Source organism: Melitaea cinxia, chromosome 4 (assembly GCF_905220565.1).
Source record: "Melitaea cinxia chromosome 4, ilMelCinx1.1, whole genome shotgun sequence".
NCBI lineage: Eukaryota > Metazoa > Arthropoda > Insecta > Lepidoptera > Nymphalidae > Melitaea > Melitaea cinxia.
The window spans coordinates 12727169-12753484 of NC_059397.1; the positions used below are offsets into that span (position 1 = coordinate 12727169).

The 26316-nt window shown below is 32.2% G+C and overlaps 2 protein-coding genes and 1 long non-coding RNA gene across 3 annotated transcripts; 1 reads left to right on the forward strand and 2 right to left on the reverse strand.

Moving 5' to 3' along the window:
* The first annotated feature begins 12846 nt into the window (after positions 1-12846).
* LOC123670406 (myosin-14-like) lies at positions 12847-21840 on the forward strand. The gene is made up of 17 exons (XM_045603903.1): positions 12847-12961; positions 14998-15106; positions 15174-15280; positions 15506-15686; positions 16436-16584; positions 16787-16908; positions 17034-17184; positions 17375-17557; positions 18193-18308; positions 18401-18509; positions 19019-19169; positions 19275-19414; positions 19496-19611; positions 19685-19802; positions 19925-20131; positions 20977-21208; positions 21768-21840. The coding sequence occupies exons 1-17, from the start codon at positions 12866-12868 to the stop codon at positions 21791-21793; spliced, it is 2313 nt and encodes a 770-aa protein (XP_045459859.1). The 5' UTR covers positions 12847-12865; the 3' UTR covers positions 21794-21840.
* A 118-nt stretch (positions 21841-21958) lies between these two features.
* Positions 21959-23030, reverse strand: LOC123670407 (synaptonemal complex protein 1-like). The gene is made up of 3 exons (XM_045603904.1): positions 22929-23030; positions 22525-22843; positions 21959-22023 (listed from the first exon to the last, which is right to left on the reverse strand). Exons 1-3 carry the CDS (start codon positions 23028-23030, stop codon positions 21959-21961), a joined length of 486 nt encoding a protein of 161 aa, XP_045459860.1.
* A 1610-nt stretch (positions 23031-24640) lies between these two features.
* LOC123670295 lies at positions 24641-25243 on the reverse strand. The gene is made up of 3 exons (XR_006745893.1): positions 25166-25243; positions 24872-24987; positions 24641-24764 (listed from the first exon to the last, which is right to left on the reverse strand). It is a non-coding gene; the product is annotated as an uncharacterized LOC123670295 (long non-coding RNA).
* Between the last annotated feature and the right edge of the window lie 1073 nt (positions 25244-26316).

The following is a 26316-nucleotide window of genomic DNA, read 5'->3' on the forward strand; positions in this document are numbered from 1 at the left end:
ATTTGCTCAACCGTAGAACCTCTGTTGATAAAAGAAATCCGATTCAACCTGTAACATCGCACTACTGACCATAGGCCTCTTTCTCCATATACAAAAAGGGTCGGAGATAACCCATTACGCTGCACCACTGCGGGTTGGCGGATATATTCCTATTATAAATAACGATCGGTATCAGGTGTTTATGATAACAAGCGGGACCGACTGCTTAAAGCGCTGGCGTGTGAACGTCCACATGGTGCACGCAACACTATATCCGAGTGATATCTAAAAAAAAAAAAAAAATTATTAAAAGTCAATATATATATGTTAAAGAATATGAAGTTTGTGATTTAAAATTAAGTTAGATCATAGAAAATGACCACTTTAATTAGTCATCCGGAATTTCGACACTTCGATATTTAACTTTCCTGTATACTTCGTTAGTCTTTTATTACTAATAATAGTATGTGTAGTTTATGTCCGTATCCCGGTTTTATATTATTTTCGTATTCAATTTTATCAAAATCGATTCAGCAGTCTCACTAAGAAACAGATAAGAACGAACATTATAAATGGCGCATTTATATTATCAGTGTAATTAGTTATATTAAAATAATTTTATCACTGGTTGAAATAAAGATATAGTCTATTTCTATAATAAAGATATAATAATTATATTTTTTAAAATTAAATACCCAACAATAAATAAATTTTAACTGTAATAAATAAATATATAAATAATATTATTATGGGCATACATGTCATCTGCCGTAATCGTTTTATTTGTTACATAACAAAGCCAAAAAGATTTTAGGCCATTTCTTCATATCTATTGCGTCTGTACTTCTACTAAAGAAACATAAGAAGCATTAAGAAATTTATTAACGCACATTTTATGTTTTCAAGTAAGCTATGCAAAATAAATAAGTAGCATGTCAAAAAATCTAATTACGTGTAATAGTCCTAATGATTTATACAATATATTTTAGAAGTTGATCATGGTTTCATCTGCTTTTAGTTTATATTCGAATAAATTAGATTTTTTCATATGCTTCGGTTTTATACACAATGTTACATTATTCATTATTACATTAATAATGCCTGACAGTCATTGAGTAAAAATCTTTATTTATAGTGATAAATCCATCAAAGGTTAAAATACTAATAAATAATTAGTATTTAGTCCTAATTGTAATAGAATAGTAATTAAATATTCAACATTAACCTGAGTAGTAGCTATAGAAATTGGTAGGACGCGATAGAAACCGTGAGAATAGTATGATCAGATTTCAGTAACCTAATCCAGGTTTTCCATAGTAATAGTGTAATGGTTAAATTACTGTAATATACAACTGTACTGTTAATAATTAAAGCCCTCCCGGGGATTTTGGCAGTGACTCGAAAGCCTCAGAATAGCATAATGGGGGTAGCCTTATGTAACCTTGTGATGTACTCCAACCATACTTAACCCCATTTTATAGTGTCAAACGTATAGAGTAACCGATCAGATTAGAAAAAAAAAAACGATTGTTAGAAAAACTCGGAGGTGTCAGATGCCATTCAGATGTTTCATCTTGATGTCTTATTCTCATCTTCATCGCGTAGTATTGACCCAAAATCTGACAATTATGTGGAGGAAATTCTTAAATCTGACGGTTTGAATAAAATTTTATCCCATCCGACAGACCAATCACGCAAATCGGAATTGTAAAAATTTTTCATTATCAAAAAAATATATTAAATATGTTAAAAAATTATGTGGTGTCATGGGACACCGGGTAGGAACGAAGTTCCTTCGGATAGTATAAAAGCAACACAATTTGAAAAAAAAATCTTGAATTTTATATATATTTCCTAGTTCCATAGCCTAGTTCTTGATTTTTTTTTAATTTTGTTGATTGGTTTGTAATTAAATACATAAAAGTATTTAGGAAATGTAGTATTTTATAAAATAACAAATACCGTAAAATAAAATAAATCAAACAAAATAATAATAATAATATTCAAACTATTAAGTGAAATAAAAAAAATCCTTATTTATTTTTTCGACAGTATACAATACATAAATAATTTAAAAAAAAAATTTACTAGTAATATTTTAGTTTCACAAACGTCATATTATACAGTCGTGTGACTGATATTACGTCACTTCCGTTATATATTTTTCTTACGGTTTTAGTATCAGATTTTTTTCAGTTCGGTCGTCCAGCCAAATATCAAGCCTGCCGTAAGGAACTTCGTTCCAAAAAAAATTATTATTGATTACCGTCCGAATGTTCTTTTTAGTAAAGGTATCAATGAACTACCTATTAAATGGCAAAGGTGCATAGCTAGCAATGGTACATACTTTAATTAATTAAATATATTTTATATAAAAAAATTGACTTTAAGTTTCGACCACACAAAACGCCAATTTCACATATAGGACCTAAAAGGTCCTAATATTAATCGGACGTCGAGTACGTGTTTCTTTGTGACCGACTAAAATCTCTCCCCACTATAATATGTTAGTTACCATATGATGTTTACCTAACTGTATGAAGTGACATAATTGGTTTCTTCATGTTAGGTTAGTAGTTTCTGCTAGTTATTATAAGTACACAGTATATTATAGCTACACGATGGTCATTCCTGATGGAATATCTCTGATTAAGAATGCAGTAATAGTATGTACCTACTTCCATTCATAATAAAATAAATTGTTTTAATTTGATTAAGTTTAATAGAAAAGCAAGTACTTAAAAGGTCAAATCTACCGTTAAATCTAAAATAATGTTTATTGCATTAGTGACTTATTGCATATTTAGGTCTTATTGACCATCTCTGTCCCAGTTTCACAATACACTTTTAATGGATGATGGAATTAGTTCGAGCAGCAAACGAAAGTTGTTATAGAAGTATAGATCAGATAACGGTCATTATACAAAAAAGGCAAAGCTTCTCTGTGTGGGTGACAAGATTGCAAGAAAAGAGTAAATCAAATACATCACTCACAGAGATGTGTATCTAAATACAAATCCATCGATATAAGAATTTTTTTCTGTATATGTTAAATTGCAAATATGGAAAATTTTTGTCATAATTACTATATTAAAAATCAACAATATGAGGAAATATTAAAAACAGAGTTTGTTCTTTTTGATGAATTAGGTACTATAAATAAGTGAACGATACGAAAGCCTTATTTTTAATTTGTTTATTCCGAATTAGGAAAACACAATTGTTAAAAAAAACATTATTCATGTAACGTGTTCTATCCTATTTTGAATATTAAGGAAAAATATTTTAATTTTTAGTCTATTGTATCATTAGATATTTTAAAGAACAACGTACCGTTAAAGCTTTATAGTATAAAATCCAATTTACCGTTATGTCAGTATTATTCTCAAATTGTACATTTAAACGCGAACTATGAGATGATCACATAAAAGTAAAATTAAATGAAGTTATAGGAAGCAAGCGTTTATACAATATCCGGCGAGTCGAACTATACCGCCTTGTGTGGTTTATAGGTACCATTTATTGCGATTCAATGGGTTTATTCATGTCAATAATTGTTTGTACAAAGATAACTGCTATTTTAGATATTGATCAGCATACATAACGGTTAACGACTTGTCATATTTGATAGCTCTTTTGTCATTGAAATTTCGCAATTGATGAGATAAAACGGTACATTATCATTGAGTTTAGTAATTTAAACTTAGGTTATCAACTGACTTAACTAAACAGGTACACCTATTACTGCTACACAAAGATTTTCTCATCTATAAACTTTGTATTTATTTAATTAATTTTTAAGAATTTAATTGATGATTTTTATTTATATAGTGAATTTTTAAGAATTTGATCGATGATTTTTATTTATATAGTTAATTTTTAAGAATTTAATTGGTAATTTTTATTTATATAGTTAATTTTTAAGAAATTATTTGATGATTTTTATTTATATAATTAATTTTTAAGAATTTAATTGTATGAGTTCCAACATTGTATTTGATTATTTGAATTATTATTTGAATTTGTATCTCATTTTTTACTTTCTGCTTCTTGTTTGTATTGGTTATTGGTGGAAACTTAACTGGTCTGTGCGATATATCGTTGTTATCTTTTATTATTTGTGTTATGTTGTACTGTTTGTTTCCCAAATACAAATAAATAAAAAATAAATAAAATATACTGAAAAATAATTGGAGCCTAATCAGTGACACTCCTTCACTGCGGTTATGCGGATAACTTTCCAAAGAACAATAAACATAGTTATGGGATGTTTATGATACAGCGGGATAGTATTGCGTATTCTTCAAAATACAAATATCCAGAACAGAAATAAATATTTGTAACTATTACAATCATAGACTTCGAATGTGAATCGAACTTGTTACCTCCGCGTTGATAGGATTTCGACACCAGAACGATCATCAACCGCTAATCAATGACATATTTCAAGACTTGTTATATATAAATGCAAACAATATTTTTGTATTGGCAACAACATCTTTTTAGCTACGCCTTAAAAATTATTCGCAATCCAGATCATGGTAATAAAGCTTAAAAAAAATTCCACATCCAATCGAAACTTTTGCCTAGTAACCTATTTTGGAGCTATATATAACTCGCTAAAACAAAACACAAGTAGGTGATTCGGTTAATAATACGTCAATATTATAGATTTCTATTTTGTATATAACTTAATAATAAGTTATAATGTTTTAATTTATAAGTTTATAAATAAACATGACTTAATTCAAATGTATTATTCAAACTGTATTAATCCTAAGACCATTCAGTTAAATACCACAACTTTATGAATATTACGTGGATATTTAAATTCTAAAAGATTTCTGATTTAAATCAGAATCAAAGGAGAAAGAAAGATGAACCAACAAATATTGATTTGTATGTGCGTATCGCATATAATAAAATTTATCAAAAATCATAAATCTATTAAGACCGAAATAAAATTTCAAAGAAAAGACCTGTAATATATTAATTCAATTTAAACATAAAATATATTTGCTTAATCAAAGAGTTTACTGTATGATTAATATAATTCTATTGTGATTTTTAATCTACATAAAATTATAATACAATTCAATAACTCTTTTTACTTAAGTAAGTATCCTGATTCGATATTAAATTTCCCTTCTTCATTTACAAATTTCGAAAGAAAAGGCTTAGTCGTCAAATATACTTTTATTTCAAACTAAATTTATAATCAATTTTGGGAAAATCACTACATAGTATTGCCGTGTGGTTACGGCATCAAAGAATATAGCCACTCTCTCTCTTCCCGTGGATGTCGTAAGAGGCGACTAAGGGATAACATAGTTCCACTACTACCTTGGAACTTAAAAAGCCGACTGATGGTGGGATAGCCATCCAACTACTGGCTTTGAAATACACAGGCCGAAGAGGGGCAGCAGCGTCTTCGGTGCGACAAAGCCAGCCCTGCGGTTACCAACCCGCCTGCCCAGCGTGGTGACTATGGGCACAACACATGAGTTCACGCCATTTTTGGCGTGAACTTGTGGAGGCCTACGTCCAGTAGTGGACTGCGAAAGGCTGCTGTGATGACTACATATTATAAAACAAAGTCTTTTTCCGCTGTCTGATCTTTAAAACCACGCAACGGATTTGGATGTGGTTATCTTTGGTAAATAGAGAGATTCCAGAGTAAAGGTTCCCTGTGTCCCCTAGCTGGGGCAGAGGGGTCTTGGTTTCGTCAATAATAGTCCGCCGCCAGGTTTGTTTTGGACGGCCACGTTTGCGCTTTCCTTGGGGGTTCAAGTCTAGAGATTGCCTCAGTATATAGTTAGAATCTCTTCGGAGAGTGTGTTCTATCCAGCTCCATTTCCGGCGTTTGATTTGCTGTTCGATCAGGCTTTCACTGCAGCACTCTCAAAGTTGTTCGTTGGATATTATGTTGGGTTACTTACTACCGAGGATTCTGCGAAGGCATCGGTAAACAAAGACCTGGAGTCGATGCGAGACATCCTTGGTGACCTTCCATGTCTCACACCAATCCAGCAAAACGGTCTTTAAGTTGGACCGGAATATCTTGAGCTTGACTCTCCCTGTCAGTTTCCGTGATTGCTATATGGGCAGAAGCTGCGCAAAGGTCGCTCGCGCTTTGCCGATACGTGAAGCGAAAATTCCTCTGGAATCACTTCTGAGTATTTATAAATATAATATATATAAATAATATAGTAGAGAAACACTGATGGTTTTAGAGGTTTCTAATAAAATGTCGTAATTAAACACATTTTTTGTGCATATCTATAGAAATAAATAAAACTGGAGTGTCTGTTTGTAATATTAAAATAACCACTTTTTACTAAATGCATATGGATGTATACACGGTACATATAAGAAAATACCATTTTTACAATTTTTGTCTGTCTGCCTGTCTGTTTGTTTCGGCTAACCTCTGAAACGGCTGGACCGATTTTAACGGGACTTTGACTGGCAGATAGCTGATGTAATAAGGAGTAACTTACTTTTATTTTAGAAATTTATTTATTTTTTAACTCTGCGAACTGAACTAACTTTTTTGGTAAATTCCACGCGGACGAAGTTGCGGGCACAACTAGTATTATATAAGTCAAAACAATATATGTGTGTATGGAATTCTAAAAACATATTTTGTAATTAATTTTGTTTTGGATTTATTGTTTTATTTTATCTACTGTCAAATAAAAATATATCATTGTTACTTTATAACTTCATGCGTTAACAAAGCAATCAAATAAAATACAATTTTAAAAGTATTGATATAAATATTACTAAATACAATAACATTGATGAACATTATAATTTTTTAACAATTGAGGAGAGCAATTAATTTTAAACTAATTCATTTAAAATATAAACAATCTGATACTAATTACTTTTGTAGTGTAATTGACACATTTTTATGCAAACATTTAACTTAACATTACACTGAACACTTATGTTTCTAACAACGTGTTGTTGTACCTGTATCATATTAAGGCAGCTAAAGAAAGTTAAATACGAGAACAACCTATAGCGAGTGAAAATAAATCCAAGTTGCCAGTTACGGTCGGCTGCGTTCTCAGACGACACTCTCGTTGCTAGTTATTGTCAATTACGGAGAGTTAGCAGTTACTTTCCGCATCGTGTTCACAAATAAACGTCACAGACAGCGCGTGACATCAACGTCCTTTTAATATTTCATTGATGGGATCAGTCTTACCTCTAGTACGCTTTCACAAGAAATAAATTATAAAAGGTGTGAAGAGAGTTAGTTCACTGACAACTGACAATGTTTTTCTTAAATTGAATGGCACTAGTTTGAGTTAAAACGATGTTCGTCACAACACAAAAGTTTACCAAACACTGACCGGCAGTTGTATAATATTGTTTATATTTTCAAACGTCTCGCCGCGATATAGTTTTCAGCGAGAGAGCGATGGTCACCGTGAGTTGGTGCGCCGGAGTCTATTACGGCACTGACGACTGCGTGCGCGCAGACCGCCTTATCGTCAAGCCTTTCGTACCCGATAAGCGAACTGTCCAACTGTTAAGTACTCATATTGCTCCGTTTTAATTGCATTAAGAGGCAATATTAGAATTTTTTTGAGAAGGATCTTTGAACCTAAATAAGATAAAAAATACTTAGTTTTTTGTTATTGTAAATATAATAACATTGATAGCTTAGATTTAGTAATGAGTTAGTTATACTGAACTTTTAGAGTCGTTAACTAGAGCTAACAGCTAGATCAAATAAGTTAAGTAAATAATAATAATTTACTATAATGAGTCAATGAACTTACGAATGTTTAATTATAGGTAGTTAAGAATACTTCGATTCTAATTTTTAAAACAGTAAGTACTTATTCTCAAGATAATCTTGGGATTCTATGATCAAATTAAGAAAATATATATTTTTCACTAAAAAGTCATTAAAAAAAAGTATCATAACGTTCTTAGTGTAATAAACTATTTTACAACGATATTATTATAGCAGAACTATAAGAATGAATATGGGTGTAACCGTGCGGGTAGACGAATGTATATATTATGCAGTATTTATTTTCGTTAGAAAACAGAAATAAAGATAGAGCTTCAGTCAATTTAAAGATATTATATATGGTATGTTTTAAGATGTATATTTCATGAATAATATTGTAATAAATTCCTTAATTTTCATTGCGGGCTATCTATTTGATATATAAAAATATTAATACGTTCTGTTTGATCCTGGTTCGTTAGAAAATGTATAACGCTTTCGGGTCACGGCCGAACGCCGTTATTTCCGCAGCGGCGGTCGCTCAAAATATCTTCTCTACTTTTGCGATGAGGAGAAAAATAAATTTGAGTGAAAACTAATTCGTTGAAGATTCGTTATTTTGTATCTCTACATCTTTACTTTGGAAAGACACGTTAGTCTAGCATTAACGTTATAGGTAGTATTTACGGAAAATACTTTGTGGAAATTCAGCTTTTTAAAAGCTTATTTAAGACTAGCGGTGCTTTACTTCATCCGCGTGGAATTTAAAAAGAAATATTGTTCAGATCGCAGAGTTACAAAATAAATAAATCTATAATATAAAAGTAGCCTAAGTTACTTCTTATTACATCAGCTATCTGCCAGTGAAAGTCCTATCTAAATCGGTCCAGCCGTTTCAGAGATTAGCCGGAACACACAGACAAACAGACAGGCAGACATACAGAAAAAAATTGTAAAAAATGTTATTTTGGTATATGTAGCGTGTATATATGAATATGCATTTAGTAAAAAGCGGTTATTTTAATATTACATATATATATATAAACGAGACAGGAAAGTCGTTATCTACAGCATCGGCAGCCGGTAGTAACGAAACGGCCAAGCCACATATTTTGACTAAGATGTAGAGCTTGTAGAGTTAGGGCGTGTAGAGTTAGAAGCTTAGCTCTACATGAGATCTGATAACTTTTTGACAGTGCGAGTCATATGATCTCGTCTTGACAACATTTTACATGAAAATGGTTTTGGTGGGATTACAATTGATAAAATATATTAAGCATTAAAGTTGATCGAATCAGGAAAAGTAATAAATAATGGTTACTCTCTTTTTAATATTACAAAGATTAAATTGCGATACCTTTTCAACAGCAGTGAAGCGAAACTATATTATTGTTGCAATCACAATATAAGAATAAGTACAATAGTTTGATAGTTATTTCTTATAAAATTGTATTAAATAAGATTTCTGATATATAAAAAAAATATTTTTTATCAATACCCAATTTGCACGGAAAGTTTTCTAAATTTGTTTTTATTCTTTAAACTTTTTTACTTTCTTTACCCTAATTATTGCTTTCTATTTTCAGTATCATATCTAAAACATTAAGTTGTTTGGTGGAATTATGTCTATGTGATAGAGTTCAAAAAATGTACATAGCAATTTATGCTTTGCCTATGTTGCTTTCTGAAAAGTTTAGGTATTTGAAACACACGAATGACCGTTAAATACTGTATTTAGTAAAATTTTACTAGATATTCTTTCGATTCTTTAGTTTGAGTTTTTGCAAGACTTATTTGTCCTTGTGATTTCTACTTTATTTATGTATTATCTTAACATATATTAAAGTTATATATGTTCATTTAAAGATGAATCCTGTAGGTAGGTAGGTGGCTAGAGATCATTTTGTAGGGCTTAATTTTTGATATTTAATAGCAAACTGTAATGAAAAAATGATTATAAAGTGGGAATCTTTAAGTGATGATATTTTTTTATTGAGTAAAAATACTTAATCAATAATATCAATGAGACGGGAAAAGCAATAAAATCTATACCTACCGTGCAAAATGATTAAGAGAACACCTGCATTAAATTTCTTCTTAATAACATAAATAACTTATTCAACGGTAGCCCATTACAAATATTTATTTAGAACAATTAAATTTAGGTCAAAGATAAGATTCGATATTGAATCGTAATCACATTGTTTAAATGCAATTATTGCCTATCGTATGTTTAAGATAAATAATGTAGTGTAATGTAGTCCCATTTACCTAGTTATGTATTCCGTACACATGCGGTAACAATAGATGTATGAATAAATATTTTGAGTTACTTTTTTTGTAAGTGACAAATATCTGTTCGAAAAAGTCGAACAATTTACGGTACTGAAGAATAAAAGAATAGTGATTTTGTTATCCTTGTATTACATTATCTATCATCACTAATAACTTTCGCGAAAGACTTAGTATCTTTCTTAAACTTTAAATTAGTGTTTTCTATACTTTGGCTTTAGTTTAACTTTGAGTCGTTTCGACTAAATGATCAACTATGGTGTGTAATATGAGATAATAGGGCAACAAAAGATCACTATGTCTGTTACATAATAAGTATATCCTTAAATTTAAGACAATAGAGCGATTTTTATTTTGATACAAAATGTCGGAAAAGACATTATCATAACAAATTTTGATTTTTTTTTAAATGGACCTTTTGTTGGTTTTTATAAGCCTGTTATCACCAGAAAGTTGTTATGTATTAATAATTTCAGAATATTGAATAATGATCTAGAATTATTGCATATTGATTTACGATATGATATGAGTACCTCCTAATTTTACATATAATTTTGAGATAACAAAACTCATTGTGTGACCTTGTTAGTTAAGAACATTATTTACGTTTTTTTGCAAGTTATCAGTATGTACTTGACCAACCTTAAAATAAAATTTCCTAGTTCACGATAACACTTTTATAGCATTTTTGTTAATTTTGTCGCAAATAAAGTAGGAAGTCGATATATCTACTAGCTGTGCCCGCGACTTCGTGCACGTGTAATTTAACAAATAAAGTTATTGTTCATTTCGCAGAGTTATATCGCTTCAGCCTGTAATATCCCACTACTGGGCATAAGTCTCTTTCTCCATGTAGGAGAAGGATCAGAGCTTAATCCACCACGCTGCTCCAATGCGGGTTGGTGGATATATTCCCTACCATGAGTAACGATCGCTATCAGGTGTACATGATAACAACCGGGACCGACGGCTTAACGTGCTCTCCGAGGCACGGTGGGGAGACCCACTAGGACTGCACAAACACCCAGACCACGGAAAACACCTGTATGGCCAATACAAATGTTTGTCATGTGCGGGGATCGAACCGGCAACCGCCAGCGCAACAGGTATAATCCATGGCTGTGACCTCTGCGCCAACGCGGCGTCATGACGCGGCGGCAGAGTTATAAATTAAATAAATTTCTAAAATAATAGTAGCCTAAGTTACCCTTTATTACATCAGCTATCGGCCAGTGAAAATCCTGTCAAAATCACTCCAGCCGTTTCAGAGTTTAGCCGGAACAAACAGACAGACAGACAGAGAGACAAAAATTGTAAAAAATGTTGTTTTGGTGAATACATCCATATGCATTCAGTAAAAGGCGGTTATTTTAATATTACAAACAGACACTCCAATTTTATTTATTTGTATCACTTCAGCCTATCGCAGTCCACTGCTGGACATAGGCCTCCACAAGTTCGCGCCAAAAAATTTGTATTGGCATTTGTATTGGCTATGCAGATGTTTGCCGTGGTCACGGTGTTTGTACAGTTCTTGTGGGTCTCCCCACCGTGCCTCGGAGAGCATGTCGGTCTCGGTTGTTATCATGTATACCTGATAGCTTCCCTTACTAATAGTAGGGAATATATCCGCCAACTCACATTGGAGCATCGTGATGAATTAAGCTCCTCCTACATGGGGAAAGAGACCTATGCCCAGCAGCGGGATATTACAGGCTGAAGCGTTGTAGCCATATACCTCTCGTTAGCTAATTCCAAGTGAAACAGCACGGGTAGTCTAATGTGATTATTATACAACATTTTAATTTTAATCATGATGGCAGTTTATTTAATATATTTAAAATAAATAATATGCTGATTAAATTCTATAAATTACATGTAAACTATTCGTTGGTGAAGAATATATCAAGAGTATTAGATTTGTCAAAACAAAGTCAAATCTGTTACCAACTGTCAAATTTCTAGTTTTACGCTGAAAATAATAAAATAATAAAAAAATATGATGAAAACGATGTGTAATACAAATCCGGGTACGTTTTTTCAAAAGATGTATATTATAAATTATTTTTAAAAAGTTTAAGTACTTATTATTAGCTTAATTATGATTTAATGAGACACATAGCGTAAACAGCCCGTTTATTAAGATAGGCTGTAGGCTATAAAACTTCACGCTGCGTAATGAAATAATAACCATGATCTATTGGATCTATTTCACGGGGATCGCAATTCATCGCGTAGAATATCTTGAAAATTGTTTTAGGCACACACCATAAAAAATAATTAATGTATTTGGTAATTTTATCCAATATTTAATCGTAAAATAAGGCCTTGTGTGGCTATCTGTATTAACACAGGAATAATCCCGCGATAAAGAAGTTGCTTCATTGTAAAAAAGGTCATCTATTTAATATAACGTTTGTCATTATGACCTTGATCAGCTTTACCTTGGTAGTTAGTATTATTTGTGATCGTTCTTATCATTTCAATTCGGATTAACTTTACTGATATCATCAGCTTGTGTAATAAATATCAGATGAAGAAGATAAATTTATTAACATACATTTGTAAAAAAGTTGGCGCGATTGTTTAAGACTATCTCTGTATTGAATTACTTTTTAGAGTTATTAACTTCTGTTAAGTAAAATAATAATTATATACAGACATTTTTCTTCTTTATGATATGAACATTGAGCTCTTTTTAAAAGATAATATTTAAATTGCCTATTAGGTATATATCAACACGATTTTTTGAAAAAAATTATAAATCAGGTTTTCTAAATAAGCAACTTATTTTTACAATTACAGTATAATAATAATTTGTTACTTTAATTAATCATTTTAATGGTAGATGATGACAATTCCAAAAGAAAGCGGTTAATGCGACCCCCTCTCTACAAAAGAGCTCATTCGTCTAGCCCTGTTACTCCAAGACCACGCGTAAGAAATAAACATTTCTAACACATATTAAATTTATCTATAACTACCCGGCAGGCGTTGTTTTGCCCAGAAAACAGCTACCAAATTTGATTGCTTACATAACGATAGCAGCGCCACCTACCGGGTCCAATTGAGATAAAAACTACTCTAAACATTTTTGAATATCATATCAAAAATTGACCGCTCCAGCGGGATTCGAACCCGCGTCTCCGACTGACCGTGTCGGCGCTCTAGCCAATTAAGCTATGGAACGATGTACCCGCTCGAGCGAAACTTTTGATATGATGATTTTTATTTTTCGGTTTAAGCGAACCGTGGCGCCGTCTATAGTGAGTTCTTTACAGAGACCCGTAACTATTCAAAGTTTCATATTACAATGAAAATCTTTGACAAGAGACGACACCATGCTATTTTTAATATGTACGATTTTATTTTTGTGTTACCCACACATTAGGAATTCTAAACTTTTGAATATCATATCAAAAATTGACCGCTCCAGCGGGATTCGAACCCGCGTCTCCGACTGACCGTGTCGGCGCTCTAGCCAATTAAGCTATGGAACGATGTACCCGCTCGAGCGAAACTTTTGATATGATGATTTTTATTTTTCCGTTTAAGCGAACCGTGGCGCCGTCTATAGTGAGTTCTTTACAGAGACCCGTAACTATTCAAAGTTTCTTAATACAATGAAAATCTTTGACAAGAGACGACACCATGCTATTTTTAATATGTACGATTTTATTTTTGTGTTACCCACACATTAGGAATTCTAAACATTTTTGAATATCATATCAAAAATTGACGGCTCCAGCGGGATTCGAATCCGCGTCTCCGACTGACCGTGTCGGCGCTCTAGCCAATTAAGCTATGGAACGATGTACCCGCTCGAGCGAAACTTTTGATATGATGATTTTTATTTTGCGGTTTAAGCGAACCTTTTTATATGATATTCAAAAATGTTTAGAATTCCTAATGTGTGGGTAACACAAAAATAAAATCGTACATATTAAAAACTACTCTATCTCCTAAGTTGGACCAAATTACAGATTCTTACATAATGTGATAAAAATTGGTTCAGTAGTTTCGAAGTTTATCGCCTACATGACATTTTTATATATATATTACTGCGTGTAATTATATATTATTAAATTTGGGTATTTGCTCAGATTTTTTCATATCCAAAGAGTAATAACAACATTCTATCGTTAAGACTCTGTTGTTCTTCTATTCGTAATAGGAAGAAATATGTTAATTATGGTGTATTTTGTTTGATTAGTCCGACCGACGTAAAACGGCCGTTAGTCGGTTGCTTCTTTTTTACGATTTTCTTTTTCAATTAAGCTTTATTAATTATTTCTCATTTCGATCACGTCTCATTTAATAGAAACAGAAGCATTAATTTATCTTCATTATTTAATATGCGAATATTTGACACCTCTGTATATATGCGACAGATTGACGTTTATGTATTATTATTAAGTATTTACATTATTTACATATAAGTACTTATTTAATACCTTTTGAACACTTAATTACACAAATTACTGGAACAAATTACAGGAAAGGAGATTATTTTGCATAACCTTAATTATTATTTATCTATTATTCTTATAAATTTAATTAATAAATGTTTATTACAAGTTCTTGGCGCTTGAATTTTTATTTACAACTCTGTGCCTTATATAAGTTACTTCTCAGAATATAATAAACGGCGGAGCCGATGTTCGAGTGTCCAAATAAATCCAAGCATCAGGAATGATTTAAGTAAGGAATTTTTTCTGAGAACTTGTTTCAAACTCTTATTGTTCTTTTTACATTTTGTACGTTTGTATTTTGTATGGCATTTTTAATATTCGGAAATATAAGCACGAGGAAAGTAATTACTGTTTTTAATCAAAGGACCCTTCTCGCTGTAAGATGGTGCCAAAAAATCGACGATGTCAAAGTTTATCACCTTCAAATGTAAGTTAAAATTTCCACATTATTTATAATGATTTTAAAGAAAATAAAAAAAATATATATATATATTTAAACAGCAAATGCAAAAGAAGTCATATGAACATTTTGAATATGCGCAACAGACTGTGTCAGCACCTGAAAATATACATAATGCAAAACAATTTCAGGACAAGTTTCAAGTTCCAGGTAAAAATAAAATAGAGCATGAATTTTTTAAAGTTAAAAACTTTATTTATTTCTAAATACTTTACAGAAAAAGATCTAGTAATGCCTCATTGTATACTCACGAAAACGATGAGGGCGTTAGCCACTAAAAAACGAGAATTTATTAAAATGAAAAAGAACTTGATTGTTCAACAAGTAAGTTTATTGATTTGTTTTTGTTGAAACTGACGACTCGTTGGCGCATCGATCACAGCACTGGTTTGTAGCTGTTGCACTGGGGTTACGGGTTCGATTCCCGCAGATTGCTAACATTTATTTTAGCTAAACAGATGTTTGCCGTGTTTTAAGCGTCTATAATCTATCTTAAGTTATGTATGATCCTACATATTAAAATTATTATATACTCGTACATTCTCACAGAATTCCTTGCTAGAACATTACGCGGCTCTTAAAGACCTAGAATCAAGAGCAGGAATAGTGGATGACGATTTGGGTGATATTCGTATTCTATCAGTAAAAGGCTGGGCAGCACACGACCTGCTGCTTCTAGTGAGAGACGACCTCGAAATGCCAGTGAACTCGGAGATAAGCGGCATTTTCGGTATTACATTTTATCTTATTGATAATAACCACTTTAATAAACTTGCTATCAATAACACAATAATTGAAATATATCGAAACCTTTTTTAAAAATACTTATAAACCATTATTACCCCAAGCATGCATAAGCTTGCTCTGATGATATACTAATCTTATTTTGAGTTTATTGTAGAGTGAATTATACAGTAGCTGGAAGGACTTTTATAAAAGTATGATAAAATTTGAACCAGGGTTCGTTCCATTAATCATGTGAGGTTCGAAAAGGGGTGGGTTCGGGAAACCATTGTGAAATATAATAAGGAGGTGAAAGGCTATATTGAGATATCTTGTGTATTTATTTATTCGTTGAACGCGTGATTTCTACACCAAAAAAAACACAAACAAACATCCTACGACGACGCGTTAGAGCAGCGTGGTGGATTAAGCTCTGGATCCTTCTCTTACATGGCGAAAGATGCCTACGCCCAGCAATGGGATGTTACAGGTTGAAGCTTATTTCCAGCAGTGGACTTTTAAAGGCTGGTGGTTGGATGGGTAGATTAGTTTTCAGCAATGAATCATATATTTTTTTGTCACTCAAGAAGTGCTAAAATATTATTACACCAAATACTTCTATTAAAATGAAGTTAAACATCTCAATCATTGCCAAAAGAAAGTGTCATTTTTATAATAATATTTTTGTGAATATATGCAGTTATGATGCAATAATTTGAATTGTTCAATTTAATATTTAATTAAAACAAAAATTAGGTCCGCAAGTCTTACAACAGCTGCAGGCGCAACTTAATCCAATTCCCGAGGAGGTCCTTGGTATGGGAGCTGAAATAATGGCTCGTCGCATTGAACTTTTAAGTCTCTTACGCTATAAACACCGAAACGACCGCGGTACCTACCTTACTGTAAGTTTTTTTTTGAAACATAGTATTTATAAACTCTTATACCAAATCCTAACATAACATAAAATTTTATCGAAATAATTTAAAAAAAATAATAATAATTTAATGATGTTCATATAATTTTTAGTAATATTTAAATATCACGGTACAATTATAAGACTATAATTAGTATATTTATCTACATTGGTATTTTTAATATATATAGAACTTGGAATGGAAGGCGAAAAACCTCGAATTCGACAATGAAACGGAACAGCTGCACCGAATGGTAGCTGGGACCGCAGAAAATTTAAAGGCCAAAATAAACTATTCCATCGATCTTGCCAAGTGTGTGCTTTTTATAGCAGATTTTTTTTGTTGACGATTTCTTTTAATGATTATTAAATTAAGAAAAAAAAAATTCTATAACTTACTTTTTATTTTTGTACTGTATTATTTCATTTTGTTTTTAGGATACCGTGGATAGATAGAGAATCTATAGTAAAAAAAATTGAACGTATACAAAAAGAAAATGCACTACTTCAACACAAAGTTGATGAAATGAATAAGAAAGGAGCTGATGAAAATAAGGAAGTCGAAACCAATGATAATAATGGCTATCAGGTTTAATAATGCCTTTAGGCTTATTTATTTTGTAGATGCACATAAATATCGTTTACTAATTTTAGCGATTCCTAGTTGAGCGAAACTGATTTGACAAGAAATTTTGTCGTAATAGGACATAAACATCTAAAACAGACATTAAGCTTAGGGTAAACGTTTCAATGATGTCCTCATTTTCCTTTTTGCTTAGAACGTGTGCAACGAATTAGCCAAAGAACGAGCTGCGCGGGAGTCTTTGAAGGAAGTAGTGACCGCTGCGGAGAGCATGCTGCGAGTGGCGCGAGCCAAAATTGTGACACTGGAGAGACAACTCAAAGAGATGAAAGTCGAGCTAGAAACGGCTCGTCGCAAACATAAGGACTTGGAGCAACTTGTTAGTTAATCGAAATAAAAATGTTTATGTACTAGTTTGTAATCTGTTATTTCGTATTATGCGCATTAAGATTATAAGTGTTAGTCATCAATATTGATGATCGTATTTGTACTTTATAATATAAAATAATCTTTTGCCAGTATCATGATAATAACAATTGTGCTGTGTGGCTACGGCACTAAAGAATTTAGCCACCCCCTCTCTTCCCGTGGGTGTCGTAAGAGGCGACTAAGGGATAACAAGGTTCCACAACCATCTTGGAACTTAAGAAGCCGACCGATGGTGGGATAACCATCCAACCGCTGGCTTTGAAATACACAGGCCGAAGACGGGCAGCAGCGTCCTCGGTGCAACAAAGCCAGTACTGCGGTCACCAACCCGCCTGCCCAGCGTGGTGACTATGGGCAAAACACATGAGTTCACTTTATTTTTGGCGTAAACTTGTGGAGGCCTATGTCCAGCAGTGGACTGTATAGGCTGTAATGATGATGATAATAACAATTTAAAGTGTGTTCGTATTTATTGTTATATATTCGTATGCTTATAACATTTTTCTCTTTATAAGAAGAATATAAATGTAAAATTTAAATATACATTAATACCTTTGTTATATATTAATACCTTTGTTACTTTAGTACCGTCATCGAGAGTCAAATTACGATGCACGTTCAAAGAAGTTACTAGAAGTTTCGAAGACTGGAGAAATGACAATCGAGGCTTTGTCGCGTCAACGTGATGCACTAGAGTTGAGGTCAATATTTAATGTTTTTTTAATGAAGCAATTGTTGAATGAAAATGAATAAAAAAAAATACAATTAATCACGTATTATACTTCATTATTAGAGTAAAAGAGTTACGGGAGCAAGCAGAGACAGCAGAGCGTGAAGCGGAGATGCGTGAGGCAGAAGAGAGGGCTCGCGCCGAGATGCTGCAGGCGAAGGTAGCAGAACAGGTGACATTAAGATGTCTGAAGTATTACCGATAATAGCTTACTATACTATTTATTACGTATAATAAGTTTGTATCGGGCAATAGTTTTGTATGATGTGTGTCCATCACGTACGGTCAATACTGTATAATTCATTTGATTAAAAACTAGTTTTTTTTCTAATGAGTCGATATAATATGTTTTGAGATTCTCTTAACTTGAAGAATAATTTGAAAATTATTATATATTATTATTTTAAAATTTACTTATATTAAATCTATATCTACACTAATAACGATATCTATACTAATAAATGTAGAGCTGGTTTTTTTGTTTGGTTATATTGCGAAAACTACTGAACCGATCGGAATAATACTTATACCATAAGATGCAGCGTGTTTCGGCGAAGATTTCAGCATATGATATGTTAGTGATTACTTATGTACTTTAACTTACGAATTTATTTGCTTACATGCAACTATACAATTATATTTTTATATACGTTTACATTACTTTTAAAATATATACCATAGGAAAAGAACAAAAAAGCTGCTGAAGAAAGAGTTGTGGAGTTAGAAGCACGCATTAAAGATTTAGAAGACCAGTTGCAAGGTCTACGTGAACGTTCTTTACGATTAGTCGATATGGAGCGCAGGCGTTGCCTCGAATACGTGCCTATAAAAGGTACACTTTAAAAACTAAGCAATCATAATTTCATTTAACATTATTTTTTAATTAAATTAATATTTGATAAGAACACATTTTTATTAACACATATTTATGTTATAGAGAGTGAACCATCTGACCGAGAAACTGAAATTTGGAAAGAGTTACAAGTTACCCGTGTTGCTCTGTCTCGCACCGAAGAAGAACTCCGCCAGAGTCGTGCTGATAAAGACAGTTTTTTAAAGTCACTATCAAAGATTGCTGTGAGAATAGATTTATTTAATTTTAATTTGTTGTTGTCTAGTAATATTGATCGTATTAATTAGAATTTTTTATCTTTAAAGCAAGAAGAAGGTGCCGACAAAGGGGACAAATTAGCAACTGAGCTAGTAGTTAGAGAGCAAAAAATAATGAAGTTACAACAAGTCATTGAAGAACAACGGGAAAATGAAAAAATAATGTATAAATATTATTGATAAATTATATACCGTATATTTATTTGACTCAATTAAATTATTACTTTAAAATTATAGGGAGCAAGGTATGACTGAATACGAAAACCAACTAGCATCATTACGTTTAGAAGTTATGAGGCTAAGAAATTATGATTGTTATGCCAAAGAAATACCACATCAGGATTTACAGACCCAAGTAAACACTTTTTATCAAACTTGTTTTGTAGTTTAAGTATAAACAGTTTTCAACGACAGGATAAAAAGTGTAAAAAATTAAGAGTTTATTATATTACGTTCTATCATTTTACGATGTAACAGTTATTGGAGATGCATATGCAAGTAGAGACTTTGACCCGGGAGCGATCAGCTTTAGTATCGGCAGCCGCGTCTCGCGCGCTCATGTTGGAGCGCCACGAACGCGCCGCAGATCTCTTTGCGCGTATGACTCGCGTGCGACGGGAGCTTGCCGCACATCTTGACGGAAAAACCGAACCTTCATCTATTGATGACACTATTCACCTTGAGGTATTAAACAAATTATAACAATCTTCTTCTAACTTATCTTCGCCACGTACCAAAAAGTTTTTATCAAATCTCGATGAAATTTAAATGTGACCACATGATAAACATCAGCTTTCGATTCAATTAAAAATCATTAAAATCGGTATACCCAGTAAAAAGTTATGCGGTATAATACATCGTAGGTCGACGAAAAAATAGTCAAGTAAAAACGCATTATTAGATATAGCTCGAAAAGCAGTTGTTAGATCTCAAATAAATTTAAATGGGACCAAACGACACACTACCTTTCGATTTAAAAAAAGTTTGTCGAAATCGGTCCACCCAGTCAAAAGTTTTGAAGTAACACACATAAGAAAAAATACAATCGAATTGAGAACCTCCTCCTTTTTTGGAAGTCGGCTAAATTTTTTTATGCAGGATTAAAAATTAAGTAAATTGTTCTGAAATTATATAATTAGGAAGTTTCAGAAAATTTACCAATTATTTCAATTGTATACGAAACAGTTACAGTTCGCATGACAATGACAATGTCTATCGGGTTAGCTTGTTTCTAACAAATGCTATGCTTCAGCCTGTAATATCCCACTGCTGGGCATAGGCCACTTTCCCCATGTAGGAGAAGGATCAGAGCTTGATATGTTCTCCGAGGCACGGTGGGGAGACCTACAAGGACATACAACCAGACCGGAAATAAACATTTGTACAAACGCAAATATCCACTCCAAGCGGGAATCGAACCCGCGACCGTAAGTGTTTAGGTGCCACCGACACGGCACACGCACCATTACACCAGAGCGATCGTCTAAAAATGGAAGTATTTCAATTTAAAAATGAATATAATTTTATAGTTTTCCAGATCTCTATCATCAGTATGCGCCTCTGCAGCAGACACGTGGTCCGCGCTCCGAGCGGAGCGAGCTCGTGTTATTCGGTTGGAAAGTGCAGTGCTCGCGCAAAGTCTTCAACTAGAAAAAGAAGGCAGGGTGAGGACACAACTCGAGCGCCGCAGAGCTATGCTGGAGAGGGAAATACTTCGCACTCGACACGCTGTTTCATCTGAAAAAGTTGGGCCAAATTCAAGTTTGGTATTTTCAGTTATCTTATATAATATAAAATTCACGTGTCACAATGTTAGTTAACATACTCCTCCGAAACGGCTGGACCGATTTTTATGAAATTTTGTGTGCATATCGGATAAGTCTGAGAATCGGCCAACATCTATTTTTCATACTCCTAAGTTACAGGGGGGGGGGGGAATAAGGTGGGCTTAATAACATATATGGCAAAACAATGTTTGCGGGGTCAGCTAGTCTTATATATAAAATTTTCGTGTCACAATGTTAAGTACAATACTCCTCCGAAACGGCTGGACCAATTTTCATGAAATTTTGTGTGCGTATCGGGTAGGTCTGAGAATCGGCCAACATCTATTTTTCATACCCCTAAGCTATTGGAGGGGGGGGGGGGGCTAAGAGGGTTCATAGCATATATGGCAAAACAACGTTTGTGGGGTCAGCTAGTTATTATATAAGATTTATTTTTTTAAATTTAATGATTTCAATTTTTCAATCAAAATTTCTCATAATCTTGAACGTGTTTTTTTCTGCGAATCAATTAACTTTTTGTTTCATTTTTTCAGATTCGAGCTATTATTTGACTAGATAATGTTACACGAATTGATAATAAAAATAAAGAAAAACAAAAATTGAAAAGACAAAATCTTTTATTTAATACAACATAAGTTACAAGTAGTTTTATGTAAAAATAAAAATAAACAAAAATTAAAAACAATTACTTCTAAGCGTATACACGGAAAAAAACATTAAAATATTATAACAATTGATGGCTAGCGAATTTAAACATTTTGTCTTTTTTCTGATCATGAGCTTGATTTACTGCAAAATATTGTATATTTCTTAATTTTTCATCAGGCAGATGGATCTGATATTCATCTTTACAAAACCTTTCATTATCAATATGTGATACCGAAGGAAAAGAGCTTTTGCCAGTTATATTCAGTTTCCATTTTTGTGTGTCTATTTTTGTAACGGCTTGTTTTCGTCCAAGATTTTCAATTTTATATTTTTTATGGTAATTAGATATGTTGTTTTTAAAATTTCCTGCTATTATTTTAGTTGTTGTGTTATCGTTTTCCAATTGAAAACATGGTTGCTTGGCTTTAAAGTTACTATTATGGCAATCCCCTATATTTTCATTAGGACAGGTATTGTAATAGTTATGACTCTTGTTTATTATTTGTAATTCATCTTGGGTTTCCAATTCCTCCTCAAGAATTTTAATGATGCAATCGAGATCGTCAGAGGGTATGTTTTTATTTTTATGAATGTTACAATTCTCGTAATAAATAATTCGCTTTTCAAGTGCATGGATTTTACTTTGATCTCGTTGTTGCTGAATGTAGGCTTTACGATTTTCATCTTCCAGATTAAGAAGTATTTTTTCTAATTGCTCTATGCGTAATTTTTGGGATTCTATATTATGAACAAGCGTTTCAATTTCGGCATTCTTTTCATCAATTTGTTCATGAAGTTTCACGATATTTTTTTGCTCTACCTGTTTTTCTTTAAAAGTCTTTTCTTGTTCATCAATAGTATCGGTTAGTTGTTTTAAAGTTTCTTTTTTCTCTTCTACTTCTCGTAGTAGTTCACTATTTCTGCGTCTCGTGTTGTTCAATATAGAATTTTGTTGTTTTATCTAAAAGTTTTAATAGATTTAAGTTTTAGTAGATAAAAGAAATACGTAATGATGGGCTCAAACATTAATTCCACGACTATTTCACCTGTTCGTTGAGGTCATTTAGTTTTTCAAATTCACCAAAATGTTCCTTTAACTTAGTTATATGACTTTTTAATGTCAGCAGTTGTTCCTCGTACATTTCCATTTTAGATTCACTGTAAAATTAAAATTAGATTAGTTAATTATTGCAGTTTTCTTTTTTTTAAAACTATATCGGAAAGTTTTAAACGTACTTTTCTTGCGACTGTTGAAGTAAAAAATGCTGTTTCTTTTCAAGTTCTTTTATACATTCCGTTTTGTCCTTAATATCATTTCTTAATTTTGTTTCTTGTTCATTTGCATTCTGCATTTGTTTCTGAAAAATATGATATTTGAAGTCTTTTACTAAGTTATTTATTACTGTAACTATATATCATTTACACTACCTCTAATTCCTGAAACGCATCTGCACTTTCAAGAATACATTTCTTGTATTTTTCAATTTCAGCATTTTTTTCATTTATTTCCTGTTTGATGTGTTCTAATTCACTTTTATAATTTACCAGCTTATCTAAAAAAAATCATTTTTAACGTAGGTACTCTTAAGTCCATCTCTTAAGTTCTTTTTTTTTAATTAGAAAAAGTATAATATCAATGAAAAAAAGAAATAAATTATGGAACCACTTTAGATTTTTCCAAGACTAACTCACCTCCCTATATTTTATGCTAAGTATATTTATATTACTTAAAAAGAAAAAAAAAATGTATATGTTTTTTATACAGCTTTTGCGAGTGCTCCAGATTTTGTGCGGGATATAGTGCTGTGTCCTACCTCAATATATTATTTAAAACCAAACGCTTCAGCCTGTAATATCCCACTGTCGGGCATAGGCCTCTTTCCCCATGTAGGAGAATGATCAGTGCTTAATCCACCACGCTGCTCCACTGCGGGTTGGCAGATATATTCCCTACTATGACTAACGATCGCTATCAGGTGTACATGATAACAACCGGACCGACGGCTTAACGTGCTCTCCGAGGCACGGTGGGGACATCCACTAGGACTGTACAAACACCCAGACCACGGCAAACACCTGTATGGCCAATACAAATGTTTGTCATGTGCGGGGATCGAACCCACAACCGCCAGCGCAACAGGTACAATTCATGGCTGTGACCGCTGCGCCAACGCGGCGGAGTTAAAACCATATTACAATTTTATTACTTCTTGTTATATAATTATTATTTTAATTGTTCTCTGCTTTACGGAAACAAAGATTTTACTCGTACCTATTATAATCCTATTAAATCATCTATAATATAAAAATGAGTCGCTGAATGTGTTGCTAAGCGCAAAACTCGAGAACGGTTGGACCGATTTCGCTAATTCTTTTTTTAAAATATTCCTTGAAGTACGAGGATGGTTCTTACGGAGAGAAAAATTATAAAAAAAAAAATTAAAATTTTCTCAAAAAGTCTAAAAACAACACTTTTCTATACTCCCATACAAAAGATTTGTGATAATACTTAAAAGTCACTGTTAGGCGATACGAAGTTCGCCGGTTCAGCTAGTTATTAATATATATTACTTTTATTTAAGTACAGTAATCAAAAGCATTTTAAACAAATAAAAAAGGAATGATAAATGTCACCCAATTCAAATTCTTTTTCTTGTAACTTTTTTACTGTTTCCATACAACGTAAGTTTAAATCATCTAAATGAGTAGATTGAGATTCTATCGTTGTCTTCAATTGGTTATTGCGTTCTTTTTCTTCGTTATATCTTTTTTCGGTGTCAATCAAATTTGCAGTCTTTTTGTTCAATTCCTGTTTCATATTATTGATGGATGTGTTATAATGATTTGACAACTCTTCAAGTTTACTTCTCAAATCTTCTTTTCTAATACAAAAAAAAAAATGTATATAATATTAATAACTTGCTAATGAACATTATTAGGTTTGATAGTACAAACTTTTTTATTACAAAAATCTACTAATAAAACTTACTCTGCTTGTAATGTTTCTTTGGCGAGAGCAATCTCTTCCAATTGCATTGTGTTCTTTTTTAAACTATCGTTTACTTTATTTAATTCAGCACTTAACTCTTGTTGTAATTGTTGATTCTATGTGACAAAAATATTGATACAATTAATTGGTTTTGTTTATTAAAATAAAAATATAGTATGTTCATTGTTGATTTCGTCAATGTAGGATAACGACTTATCCATATTTTCTATATTCAGAAACATGTCCCAAGCAGATCCACTTAAGAATGTTGTCACTAAATATTTAAATGTTCACCTTTTCCAGTAGTTGTTGTTTCGTTCGTTCTAGAACACGAGTCTGAGCTCGCGCTTCATTGAGAGCAGACTCGAGAAGATTGGCTCGTTCCTCATTTATTCTTATCTGTCCTTCAGTGCGTGTCAGTCTGTCTTTCATGGCCATCCTCTTCATCTTTTCTTCTTTCAACTCTTTTTCAAGTCCCTATCAAAATCCAACTCATTATTCAAAGACGATGATAAGATTTCGAAGACATAGTACATTACTTTTACTTCGCAGTTTCATCTATATTGTTGCATTCTACTGTTCTAGCAATGTGTAGTTGCTACTTGGTATTTAAGATTTATGAAACTTCTAATTAATATAGCAATGTAAAAGTAAATAATCGTTTAATTGGTTCAGTAGTTGAATTTAATAATAATTGACTCAGAAATTTTGATAACATTACAGCTCCTTAAAGCCTGTTTTATCTCATGTAATTTTTATAATTAATATTCGCAATAGAAATAATTTTAGTAGAAATTTTATTTGACACATCAAGATTTGATTAAAGGGAATAATATATAGAAAACTTTTAGTTTAGACATATATTATACTCTTCGTTGGGTATCGTCATATTGTCTGCCATATAGCAGTGGGATATTACAGGCTGAAGCGTAGTGTAGGTAAGCGTATATGTCAGATAGCTTTATTAGCAACCGGTACACATGCTCTATATGTATGTATTTTTTCTCAATTACCTCAACCTTTACTTTACTAGTATATGACTTGTGGTTTTCAAAATTATTTATTTGCTTCTTAAGTTCCGTATTCAACGCATCTAATTTCGATAATTCATTCGTCAAATCTTCGTTACGAAGCTGAAAAGCTATTGTCTGATTCCAGCTTGTTCTGTGAATAGTAAAATCATACACAATATAAATAACAATAGAAAAAATACGAGTGTATTAATTATACATAAATTATAAAACCTTATGAAGTCACTAAATTCCTTGAGAAACTCAGTTTCTTTGTTTTTCAAAGAACTACTTAACATGTCGTTTTCCGCGTTAAATTCATTGATTTTTTTCGAAAGAATGCTTTTTGAACAACCCTAAAATAAAATTCAAAATTTAAAAAAATAATTTCAAATTTGTACGTGTACTTTCTAGCTTTAATATTACTATATTTTT